At 37.5% G+C, this 12,833-nt stretch overlaps 1 protein-coding gene across 3 annotated transcripts in view; it reads right to left on the reverse strand.

The window, feature by feature from the left end:
* Positions 1-4,445: 4,445 nt before the first annotated feature.
* Positions 4,446-12,833, reverse strand: part of whrna (whirlin a) — a 107,409-nt gene continuing 99,021 nt past the window's right edge. For all 3 annotated transcript variants that reach the window (XM_016286155.1, XM_016286156.1, XM_016286154.1), the window contains 3 exons: positions 9,920-10,083; positions 9,153-9,275; positions 4,446-5,095 (listed from right to left, as the gene is read on the reverse strand). In XM_016286155.1, the coding sequence (XP_016141641.1) occupies positions 4,913-5,095; positions 9,153-9,275; positions 9,920-10,083 (470 nt within the window). In that variant the 3' untranslated portion in view covers positions 4,446-4,912. The remainder of the gene's footprint in view (positions 5,096-9,152; positions 9,276-9,919; positions 10,084-12,833) is intronic.

The following is a 12,833-nucleotide window of genomic DNA, read 5'->3' on the forward strand; positions in this document are numbered from 1 at the left end:
CCGTCAGTTGAATATTTTGATAATATTTCATTATGATATTTTATATTTGTTGTGGAATTGTTGGTCACATGTGAAAGTGTAATGTGTCTGCTAACACGAGAATGTGTTTTGAAATGTTAAAAACATCTTGAATGCTGTTAAAGATAAAGTTGAAATTGTATGACACAGTCCAAGGTAAAAAAGCACGTTTTGTTAAAAATGAGAAAAGTCGGGAGGTTTTATCAAAGCATAGCTCAGTAGCTTAATACATATAAAATACAGAAATGTAGTTTGATTTGTCTGAGTTCAAGGTTTTATTTTTTCCATTTTGAATGACTGAGCTGTCAGTAGTGGAAATATTACCACACATTTTTGCCATGCACAGTATTCTTGGAGTACCAGTGAAAACCATTGTACAAGAATATGGCACACATAAATCAAAGTACCGTAGTATTAGTTCGTTCATATGGCAGTAGCCTAATCTAGCGCTTTTAGTTATTGATACACGATGCTGTACATTTGACTTCTTTCAATTTATTCTTAATACAAACACAAGCTAGACAAATAATCTAGACCTATATGCAAAATGAAACCTGCAATCAATTATCCCCTCATATCCTGTGTTTTCCTCATCCAGCCATGAGCTAGCCTATATGGTTAATGAGGCTTTCTATTTGCATTGTACACCTCTAATGGTTTTCTCTGTGCTTTGACACCTAATGAATGAGAAACCACAAGATGCCTTCTGTTTGCAGATAACTAACCAGTCCAGATAATCATGTGTTTGTTTGTGTACGAATCGGTTTGATCAAATGGGTTTCAAGGCATGCTACAAGGGAATTACTTCATATTTTAGTGAGACGTGAGGGTCTATTAATTTTACATTATCTGGCTGATTATAGTTAATGAGATTTGTACCTGCCACAAAGCACCAGAAACTGGTGGGAGATGAAGAATGGAAAGACAAAGGGAGGATTTCTCTTTTTTTCTGCACTTTGTCTTTATTGGAAAATAAATACACACTTTCTGTATAAATACCATGGCTGTGTAGTCTCTTCTTTAAACTGTACAAGAGGCAGGCAGACAGAGGAACAAAGGCAGCGGGTTGTTGAGGTAAAACAATTGTAAAGGGAATAAAATAAGATAATAAAAATGAATAAATACACAATTCTCGAAAAGTAGACCTACCGTGTAGTGATGTTTCAGCATGCTGTGTTGATGTTAAAACACGAGTGCTTCTGAGGGAATTATTTTGAATGCACCTGCACTCATCTGCAAGTTGGAGAGCTCAAGCAGAAATGTTGACTGTCTTTCAAATGCTGTCAGTCACAACACCAGCAGATATCAGCAGGATGAAGGGCCCCAATCTTTATCTTCTTTACTAGGACTGCCTAGACTTCATGACATGTCACTTATGAAGTCATAAATGCTGTTTTGAAAGCTCATATAGACCTGCATTTGGCACTCTCCAAAAATACACTCCACTGTAGTGTCTCATGACGTTTTTAAAGCATTACCATTAGATTTGCAACCTTCACTGGTGATAGTTAATAAATGTAGAAAATTACTACTTTACTAAACTGTACCACTGTGATTTTTGTGTTTATATACTAGGCTACTATAGTATTATTCATATTTTGTATGGGCTTTTATCGTTATATTTTATTTTGTAATTTTTATTAGATTTTTTTATAATTATCTTAAGCTCTTTTATTATTCGTTTTAGTAATTTTAGTACTTCAGCTTAAACTTAAGTTAATTGCCAAGGCAACATTTCTCATTTTTGTTTTCTAAGTTTTGAAGTTGAAGATTTTCATCTAATATTTGTTTTATTTGCATTTTCCAAATTTTGTTAACAAGGTTACAAACACTGCAAACCTCATTGAAATTGAACAGAAAATAAAACCATACTTTGACCTTCTGAGGTTGGCAATCGACAAATAAGAGCATTCAATTGAAGACTTTAAGGACGAATCCTGAACATGCTATCTTGATTCTGTCAATGTGTTTGGAGACTTGTGAGTAACCATATGTTTATGCATATTTGAAGGTTGGTACAGTCAGACATGCTTTGTTCTTTGATCTGTATTCCTCTCCACCATTGAAAACACAACAGCTCCGCAGCTCCACACGTGTGCTACAGAGATCTGATCTCCATTTGAAGAGCTGCATCATTGGGATGAGATGCTGGTGCAAAAACCCCTCTCTCTCTCCTTGGAAGCCTTTCATACTGATACCTTTGTGCATTCAGGACTTTGCCATGAACGTTCTGCATCCGTGGGACGAGCAATGAAGCAAAGCTTTGACAAAAGAGTACATTTCATTCCTAAGACTGTCAGACAGGTGTGTGCAGAACTGAGATTTCAGGGGATAAATTTGACTGGATAAATGCTTTACTGCATTCAGATGACTGATGAAAGCACAAATATACCCAACTGCAAGAAGTAAAAGAGACGAGGATAAAACAAATAAGCAACAAAACAAACAGGTGATAAAATCATGGATTTGGAGCAGCAAATCCATTACATTCACAGCAAAAAAATGTTTTTCTTACACGGTATTTTTGTCTTGTTTTATAATACAAATATTTAAACATTCCTAAAACAAGACACACTTATTTGAGAAGCAAAATGACTTAAGATATCAAGTCTTGTTTTCTAAAAGGTTATTATATTCCAGTGGGGTAAGAAAAATAATCTTGCTGTCCCTTTGTATTAATATATATATATATATACCCATTCACTGCAGAGGATCCATTGGTGAGCAAATGATGTAATGCTTAATTTCTCCAAACCTGTTCTGATGAAAAACAAACTCATTTACATCTTAGATGGCCTGAGGGTGAGTAAATTGTCAGCAAATGTTCATTTTAGGATTTAAAGGGGTCATATGATGCTGCTAAAAAGAACATTATTTGGTGTAATGAAATGTGTTTATGCGGTTTAAGGTTCAAAAGACACATTATTTTCCACATACTGTACATTATTGTTTCTCTTCTATGCCCCGCCTTTCTGAAACGCGTCGATTTTTACAAAGCTCATCGGTCTGAAAAAGCGAGGTGTGCTCTGATTGGCCAGCTATCCAGTGCGTTGTGATTGGCCAAATTCCTCAAGCATGTGACGGAAATGTTACGCCCCTTACCATACTATGATGCCTGCGGCAACCACATGTGACGACCCCGTGCTCGCTAGCGCAAAGTTGAAGTATTACCTCAGCGACCAGCACGGATCAGCTCCAGGCATGACGAAGCGATATCGTCCTCTTTTGGAAGACCAAACAAAGTAGTTTCTCTTTCACAACGAATCACACAGCGCCTTTCACGACATGGCGGCCACAACAACAATACTACAGCGAGAATAAAAGTTACGCCTTCTTTCTTTGCGTGAACATTTGGGTGGCTATATGCAAATCTTCCCACATTGTGACGTAGACATGTGGGGGCGTGTTAGAACGAGCCATTTTAGGTAGGTGTGGCTGACTCTGAAATTTTATAAAGAATATCTCTTTGGATTTGAGACTTTAGTCTTTGCAACTTTACAGATCTTCTTCATGCACCAAGAGCTTGTAACACTTCAAAGAGAAAGGAAAAATTTAAATAGCATCATATGACCCCTTTAAGAATTTTCTGATATTTGTACTACAAAACAAGACAAATGTAAAGGAAAGTAGGAAAATAATTTTTTGCATCTATAAAAGTTGTTCATTCAGTCCTGCCTGTCTTCCATCTGAGCACCTCAGCTATACAAAGGAAAAGATTTCAGAATGATATTATCAACTTTTTACAAATAATTTACTTAAAATATATAGATATACTATATATACACTGTTCAAATGTCTGAGTCAAGCAACACACTGTAGAGGAGTGAAAATGGTGGCGTATGTGATCTAGGTGGGCTTAAGATGGCTGTCATATCGGAGAGGGTGGGCAGGTGGAAATGAGCAGTCCTGTGCTTGCACTATAGTCAATATTTCAAAGCTTCAGGTAGTTTTCACTCCCCTTCTCACACACACACATATATTGGCTCTGTGGGACTGTTTCACACTCTGCCTCTGCATTCAAAGACAGGCAGACTCACACACATTACAATAACACCATTTCTCAATTTCCTCTCCCACTTGTTCCCGCTTATATAACATGACTGACACATTGTTGCTTTGTGTTGCCACCTCTTCCCAGTCTAAATGCTTTTTTTTCTCCAATGCATCAATCAGATCCCTCGCTGAAGATCTAAACTTTTCATTAGTTTCGATGGCTGCTCGTCTCTGAAACCGGCTGACTAGTTAAAAAAGGCAGACGAGAAGATGTTTCAGCAGTTCTGCTCACAGAAATCTGTAGTGAGAAGCACTTCAGTTCGAATCTCTATGGGGTTAATCACTATTTACTATAATCAGTAGTTAATGTGCACCTCTTAAACTTTAAATATATATATTTTAAACACATTTGATCCATTTTTACATATTTCTTATAAAATAGCTATGACTTTTAAAAAAACAACAACAATGATTTCCATGACACATTCACACAAACTCTCACACCAGGACAAGATGCTGGGCCTAGACTCCATGACGGTATCGTATATATCAAAAACACACACACATCCAAGCTCGACGGAGAGTCTCTTGTGATATTGCAGTCAGATGACCAAATTTCATTATAGAAACTTGTAAATAAGCCAACTGAAAAGATGTCCCATCTTCTAAAACAAACTGGTCAGAACAGACTGAACTTTTGCTCTATCCTGGCATTTGCCATTGGAAAGGTCAATGCAGGGTTGGTCCACACAGGATGGCCTTTCAAACAGTGACTGGTTTCAAAACATCACAGAGGAGGATGAGCTGAAGTCTACCATGTAACAGGATTCTGGGGGTTAATCATGGCAAGACATGTCGCGGATACATCCCAGTGTCCCAGCATCATGGGACTCGCACGGTCCTATAGAGCCACATTGAACTCTGTGATCAAGAAGTCAATGTAGTCCTTCTCTTTGGTTTTAAAGGCCTCCGCGATGAGACGTGCGGCTTCCCGGTGTTCCTTTCCTCTGAGAGACACTCCATTCACCTCTAGGATTACCTGACCCACCTTCAGCTGTCCACAGTTATGAGCCGAACCGCCTCTCTGTGGGAAAGAGAATGAGAGATGGTTTGAAAAAATGAAGATGAACTGCTTTAATGTTTGAATCAGACCGGCTACGTTCACATAGAAGCAGAATAGGCTTGTCAGTCCATTTTTGGTGCTAAATACAGTTGCAGGTACACAGATTGGTAGATTTGTCTTGGAGTAGAAAGTCATTTTGAATTTAGATTGAATATATGCCAATATGTGCCATTTGTTTGTGCATTTCAACTGGGAAATCAAAGAAGGAAAAGCAAATTTGAAAATTAAAATACAATCAATTCACCCTCCGAGTGATCCCAGGTGGAGAACTGATGATTAAATCACATTAGAGAGATTAGAGTCTGAAATTAAGTTGTTCATTTAGTGAGTTGATGTTTCTGAAAAAGTTGAAGTGTATACTCTATAGTTTTCGTGATTCAAATAAAATAAAACTAAAACTAAACAGAAATAAAAAACGAATAAAAATGACAAAAGTAGTCAAATTTAAATGAAAACTGAAAATATACAAAAATAAAACTAATTCAAAATAAATACGGTAACACTTTACAATAAGGTTCCAATTGTTGACATCTGTTAATTAACATTAACAAAGATGAATAAATACTGTATCAATAGTACTGCTCATTGTTAATGCATTAAATATAGTTATCAAATGGAACCTTACTGTAAAGTGTTACCATAAACACTAATAAATACTATATTAATAATGCTAAAGTAACAATAAAAAGGATATTTCAGCCAAAAATGAAAATCCTGTCATAATTTATTCACCCAGATGTTTCAACCTGTATGACATTCCTTCTTCTGTGGAACACAGAATATATTTTATAGAATGCTGTGGAGTAAACAACACTGGACTCCACTGACTTTCATTGTATGAACACAAAAAAGTAATTTTTCAAAATGTCGTCTTTTGTGTTCCTTAGAAGAAAGAAAATCATAGGTTTGGAACAACGTGAGGATGAGTAAACGATGAGAGGATTTTCATTTTTGGGTGAACGGTCCCTTTAAGTGATAGTGCCAGCTCATTCAAATAATCCTGCAGCAGTCTCTGTGAACACTTGATAACACCAAAGAAATGTGTGTCGTCTTTGCAGTCAGAATTTCTGTACATCCATAAAAGTGTCTATAGACAATTCCGAACTGTAAACAATACGAAATATACTGCGGTGGTATATTTTAACCACCTTTGTTTCTCAGGATAAAATAAAATAAAAACTGAAAAGCCATAAGAACCTTACCTGGAATTTACGTAAACCCAACCAATCAGATTACAGATTTGAATTCTAATAAGCAATTGCCTTTTTTGTGTGCAATATTCATCTGACAGTCCACATCATAATTTTTTTTTATCGGTTTTATTTTTACATTTTTGGGGGGATAATAATTTAGAGCAACAGATTTTAGGGTCCCTCAGCTTCCAAAATCCCAATTTAACCCTTTTAATCCTTGGCTTTAAACTACTGATCATACGTCAGTCTGCTTTAGTGAATGACAGCACTTATGCAACAAGAAGTAGTAACTAATGGAGGCTAAAATGCAAGAGTCACCCACTTAGATCTCACCAGCACCTCATCTTCTTTCATTCACCGCCTAAAAATTATTGAAACAAAAGAGCTCCACATTATCTAATCTACAGCCGCTTTTATTGTTGCATTTTCATTGTGACGCTGATGAACCGACTGCAGCCGGGGAATTAAAACCTACTCATGCCCGTCCATTTCTCTCCTCCCCAGACGCACTTTCTAAGTCTCCCAATCGCTTGCATTTACTTCCTTTCTTCTAACTTACTTTCACTGTCTCTTATATTCTTATTTTTGCTTTCCTGTTCTCCTGCCCTTGTCTCTCAATCTTTTATTAAGAAGCTGCTGATTTGCTGCTAAATCAACGGTAATCAGCGGCACTGTAATTTCAGATTCATCTTTCACAGCCGAAGCCGTCCCCTCATGACGCTGATGAACCGACTGCAGCCGGGGAATTAAAACCTACTCATGCCCGTCCATTTCTCTCCTCCCCAGACACACTTTCTAAGTCTCCCAATCGCTTGCATTTACTTCCTTTCTTCTAACTTACTTTCACTGTCTCTTATATTCTTATTTTGCTTTCCTGTTCTCCTGCCCTTGTCTCTCAATCTTTTATTAAGAAGCTGCTGATTTGCTGCTAAATCAACGGTAATCAGCGGCACTGTAATTTCAGATTCATCTTTCACAGCCGAAGCCGTCCCCTCCTTAAAAAGCACATAATTTCCTCTCCAGCGCAGTCGCACGTAAAAACACAGAAAGCCTTTCACATATAAACTCGCTCTACAAATTGCACACCGAGCCAGCAGCGTTCCCACAAGCCTGTTCAACAGAGTGCTTGAGATTTTAAGTACTAGAAAAGACAGAACCAGGAATAAAACACTGCCACAATGGCGTCAAACATCAACACCTGCTTCCTGCGCTACAGCTGCCCACAACTGGAGGTCTATAACATGCTCCTGCGCTCATTATGTAATTGTGCAAAGCTGTTGGTGTTCTTATAGACCTATATATGACTGACGGCAGGGAGCTCATGATTGGGACTCATTTTGTGTCCGTAATTGTCTCAGGCTCTGCATCCACTTTTGACCTGACAGAGGGTTTTGAAATTGTATAATCAGCTGTAAAACCTGGCAGTCGCCAAATACAAAGAACCACAGGGTACTATTGTGATTCATACTCAGGTTCAGTATTGTTAGATGAACTACAACAGGAGAAAATGTGTGGCACTTGCCTGTACAAAAATCAAGCCATGTTGCTAGGATGTTGGTCAAGGTGCTGCTAAGTGGAATTTAAAAGTTGCTATGCGGATGCTAGGGTTGCTTACTAAACCAAGTCAAAAGAGCCTGCTAACAAGTCTCCATGACATTCTGGCTCCTAGATATGATTACCATCTTCCAAGTGACAATCAACTAATAGAACAGTAATATAACTCCTCTCCTCAAGCTGTCTACAGTACAAACAGTGTGAGATTAGTGAAATGTAATCCTTAAAAGTATATTCAGTAATTTTTTGTAGTTTTACTTCTGAAGAAATTAATATAAATGATGTTAAAAATCATGTTTATTCACATATAGTAGCCTAATAATAATAATATTTAAAAATATCGCCTCATGGTAGCTGACATGTTGAGATCACATGACCAGTAGAATATTACTTACTTTATCTTAGTAAACTTTACCTTTTGCTCATGGAATAAATTAAGACAAATAAATCGGAATCAATTAGGACAAAAAGCGAATTTCTTTAATACCTTCAGTAACATATATCACAGTTTCCAAAAAAAAAAAAGAATAAAAGAACTGTTTTCAGCGTTGATAATAATAAGAAATGTTTCTTGAGCAATAAATCAGCATATTAGAATAATTTCTGAAAATACTGAAGACTAAAGTAATGGCTGTTGAAAATTTAGGAATAAAAAAAGTTTTAAAAGATTTTAAAACGGAACATTATTTTAAATTGCAATATTTTTTATAAATTTCACAATATTAGCATTTTTACTGTATTTCTATCAGTATTTTTGATCATTTTTTACATTAAAACACACTTATATGTATTGTATATTTCTATATGTATATATATATATATATTTTTTTTATAATACAAATATACAATGCATATACCTGTACATATATATGTATTGTATATTTGTAAATGCATATTTTGTAATATATATTTTTTTAAATATTACTATTATTATAATTATAAAAATAGAAATGTAAACAAAATATATTAAAAAAAATACATAAAAATATACATATTTATTATTATTAGATTTTTTTTAATTTGATGTAAAATAACCCTGTCAGAGGTGGAAAGTGCAGGTTCAGAAATAAAAGTCCTCCTCGGTATTTTGTTCCAATCACCTGGATTTGCTAATTAGCACAGTTTTTCAGCCAGGAGGTAGAACTAATTAGTGAAATCAGCTGGCTGAGTTCATGAGTGGAGTAAACATATGGCAGGACTTTTACTTTCTGACCTCTGGACTTTCCACCTCTGAACCCTGTATATAACAGAACCCTGTACGGGCTACTCACCTGTATGGTAACGATGCGTGGGAGGGGCTGACGTGTGTTTGCCCCACCTTCTATTGCGATGCCCAGAGTACTGGCGCTTTTTGCCACTCTCACTGGAGTCGACATAGGTTCCAACAGACCCGGCTGCAAGGTACATTTACAGACAGATTAGAGACAGGATGGGAAAGATGGGAAGAAGAGGAGAAAGAAAAGAGAGACAGGAGAGTAGCAAATCAAAGAGAGGGAGAGAGAATGAAAGGGAACAGAGATAGGAAGCAAAGACACATTTGCCTTTGATGATGCACACTGCTTTGTGTCTGACGGCCTAAAATAGGGCCACAGGAAGTGGCTTACACCCAACCACAGTCTCCTCAGATAGCACTATTAGTTCACTCTGCGAGATCAACAACACAGCTCATGCGTATAAGAAAGCCGGGAAGCAAATAGCTAAAAGACAGCCAAAAGGAAGACTCAGAAGATTCAGCACACTGAGACTGGTTTTTCAGAGAGCTGTTGGATCAGTGATATGTGATGAGATGGACGAGTCAACAAAGAAAGAACAGAAAAACTTAAGGAAATGTATGTACCAAAAGAAGAAAAGTGAAAATTATTTGTTAAAAGTCAAGCACGCTCAGTCACAGGGAGGGGGGAGGAAATAGATTTATGTGACTGCACTCTTCTGTCAACACTTTTTCACTCTCATTCACACTTTTAACACCAACCCTCTGTCACTGTCATTAACTCTCACACATCCACCTCTCTTCTCTCTCTCTCTCTCTCGGTCTCACCGGTTTGGCAGATGTTTCTCCTCCTCCGTGCCCATCCCGTGGGGTTCTTGTGCGGGCGGGACGTGGGCTGCTATCTTTACTGAGACGTCCAGATTCGGCAATGTCCACACCGCTGTCCTCACTAAGGGTCTGTCCGCTATCTGACAGCTGGGATAGTGTACCTCCTACAAGAAGACGGTGACAATAAGTGCATTCAGATGCAATTAGAATCGAGTGTTGTGGGGTTTTGTGTAGCCGAGCTACAGTCTACATCTGTTTTTCCAAGAATACTTGAAAACACGTAATGGAATATTTAAAGGATTAAATACACATTGTGTGTCAGCTCTGTCTTTCAGAGCATGTGCACAGCGCTAAGGCCTGATTAACTTGTACATGCTGGACAAAGCAGAGTCACAATTGCATTATTAAACTCTGTTAGTCTTACTTTGCAAAAACTAGACTTAATTTTGGAATACAGCACTTTTGCTAGATTTTTGGCCCATTTACTGTCTGGAGGGTCAGCTCTAGTTGCCAAAAGTCACTGCCAGTCTACAGTTTTTTGGTCAGGCTTCATTTTTTATTAAATTTTTTGCTCCAGGTTATCATTTCATCCCATCAGAGGGTATGAAACATGTTTAATATTTTGAGCTGATTTAAAAACACATACTCTTTCCCAAATATGCCTGCTTCCCATACTATATAATAGTGAAAAACATTATATGAGCCTGGTATGTCTGAATTCATAGCGTTTCTAAAACAGTAGGCAAAAAGCATCCTGATGACCCACTACTTCTTGCGAGATTCTGAAGTGTGCATTACATTTAATGGACACTTTACTATCCCATGAGGCCATGGGAGAGGATTCATGAATGGCAGTGAAGCAATGCAACTGCAGGTCCCATGACAGTAGCTGCGTTTCCATAACACTTCAAATTGCGCAAATTGAAATTGTGAATTGAAAAAACGCTCAATGGAAACATGTCAAATTCACGCAAACTCCCATTTATCACAAAACGTTTTTTATGATCGCATGAGGTGGTTTTTCAAGCAATTCGAAAAAGGAATATTAAAGGGGTCATATGATGCGATTTCAAGTTTTCCTTTCTCTTTGGAGTGTTACAAGCTGATTGTGCATAGATAAGATCCCTAAAGTTGCAAAGACTAAAGTCTCAAAACCAAAGAGATATTCTTTATCAAGTTAAGACTCTGCCACGCCCCCCTAAAACGGTTCGTTTTATTTATTTTATTCACGCCCCCACATATTTACCTCACTATGTGAAAATATTTGCATAATGCCGCCCAAATGTTCACGCAAAGAAAGAAGGCATGGTTTCAGTAACCACAGTTAGTGTTGAAGCAGCCATGTCAGGGAGACGCTGTGTGTTTCTAGGCAAAAGCAAAAGCACTTTATTTGGCCTTCCGAAAGTAGATGCATTTAGGAATCTTTAAGATTACTTACAACAGAACAGCAATGCATTTTATGGACGACCGTTTCGTGAACCTAGGAGAAGAGGTAATTCTGACTTTGCTATGACAATCTGGCTCTTCTGAATCAGCTACTGTTATTGTTATTAGTTTGGTATTGACTGGTCAAATGCGGAGTTTTGCGCATCGTGTGTGTGTGTGTGTGCGCGCACGCTGTGTGTGTGTGAGAGAGGGTAACATCACAGTGGAGTCAGCTGTCTTAACCGTGGTTTGTGTACTGCAAACACATACCAGCTTCATCACTGTTTCTGTCACACCACTCTATTCCCCTTTCAGGCTCTGTCTTTACATTTATTTTGAAAGATGAAGCTCGCGATTATGGTAAGGGGCGTTACATTTCCAACGAGTGCTTGTGGTGTTCGGCCAATCACAATGCACTGGGTCAGCTGGCCAATCAGAGCAGACTGCGCTTGTCGGAAGGAGGGACTTTGTAGAAAACGAAGCGTTTAAGAGAGGCGGGGCATAGAGGACCTACAATAATGTACAGTATTTGAAAAATAACGTGTTTTTTGAACATTAAAGCATGTCAACATTCTGTTACACCAAATACACAAAATAATGATCTTTAAAAAAGCATCATATGACCCCTTTAAGCAAAACTGCATTGGAAACAGTTTTTTGCATTTACAGATCACCTGGCATATGTAAAAGTCACATGATCATTCTTTAACGTACTAAAATCGCTCTCAAGTATAAGGGGCTTTCCTTGCCATTAATGCTTGTATAACCCCTTATTTACATTGCACATGTCTGCGGCACATTACGGCTCCAACGCGGCAACTCTAGTCACTCTAGTGGCATATTTCAGAAGCAGCACTGAAGCGGCTATCCACGCTACTTCGCTAAAGATACATGCCTACATCTCCTTCGATTAAAAATAATGGCTATTGCGGTGGCTGCAATATATGTAAACCTACATCTATTGATGTCTGATCTGTCGCTATGACTTATCGCGAGAGGAAAAAATTAAGTTTTAGTCATATAACATTGGTTAATGGAAACGGCGTAATTTTGTAATAGTTTTTTATCGACATTTCTAAAATATCACAAAAGTTTTGCTCAAATCTGTAATGGAAACGCTGCTAGTGCTAACATGGCGGGTGCAGTACGTCCGAATTTCATTCATACAAATATTCATACTATAACGGTCACAAAGCAAGTTTCAAATAATGTAGTACCTACTATACAGTATGCCATTTTGTACGCAGTGATAATATTTTTATTTGTCATGCGACTTATGCAACCATTAACCAGATTTTAGAAGTCGTGTAGCGCATTCCAGAATTTATATGATTTCAGTTGGACTAAAATGCTTTAAATGACATTTCAAAAGGACAAACTATTGCTTTAGTCAGACTGAATTTGAACGGTTACAGTGTTTCTAAACACAGACAGACAGACAGTTGAAGTAATACATCTGCAGATTAACAATTTTAACAACTGTAAAAAT

Source organism: Sinocyclocheilus grahami, unplaced genomic scaffold, assembly GCF_001515645.1.
Source record: "Sinocyclocheilus grahami isolate Dianchi unplaced genomic scaffold, SAMN03320097.WGS_v1.1 scaffold207.1, whole genome shotgun sequence".
In the NCBI taxonomy this organism is placed as follows: Eukaryota; Metazoa; Chordata; class Actinopteri; order Cypriniformes; family Cyprinidae; genus Sinocyclocheilus; species Sinocyclocheilus grahami.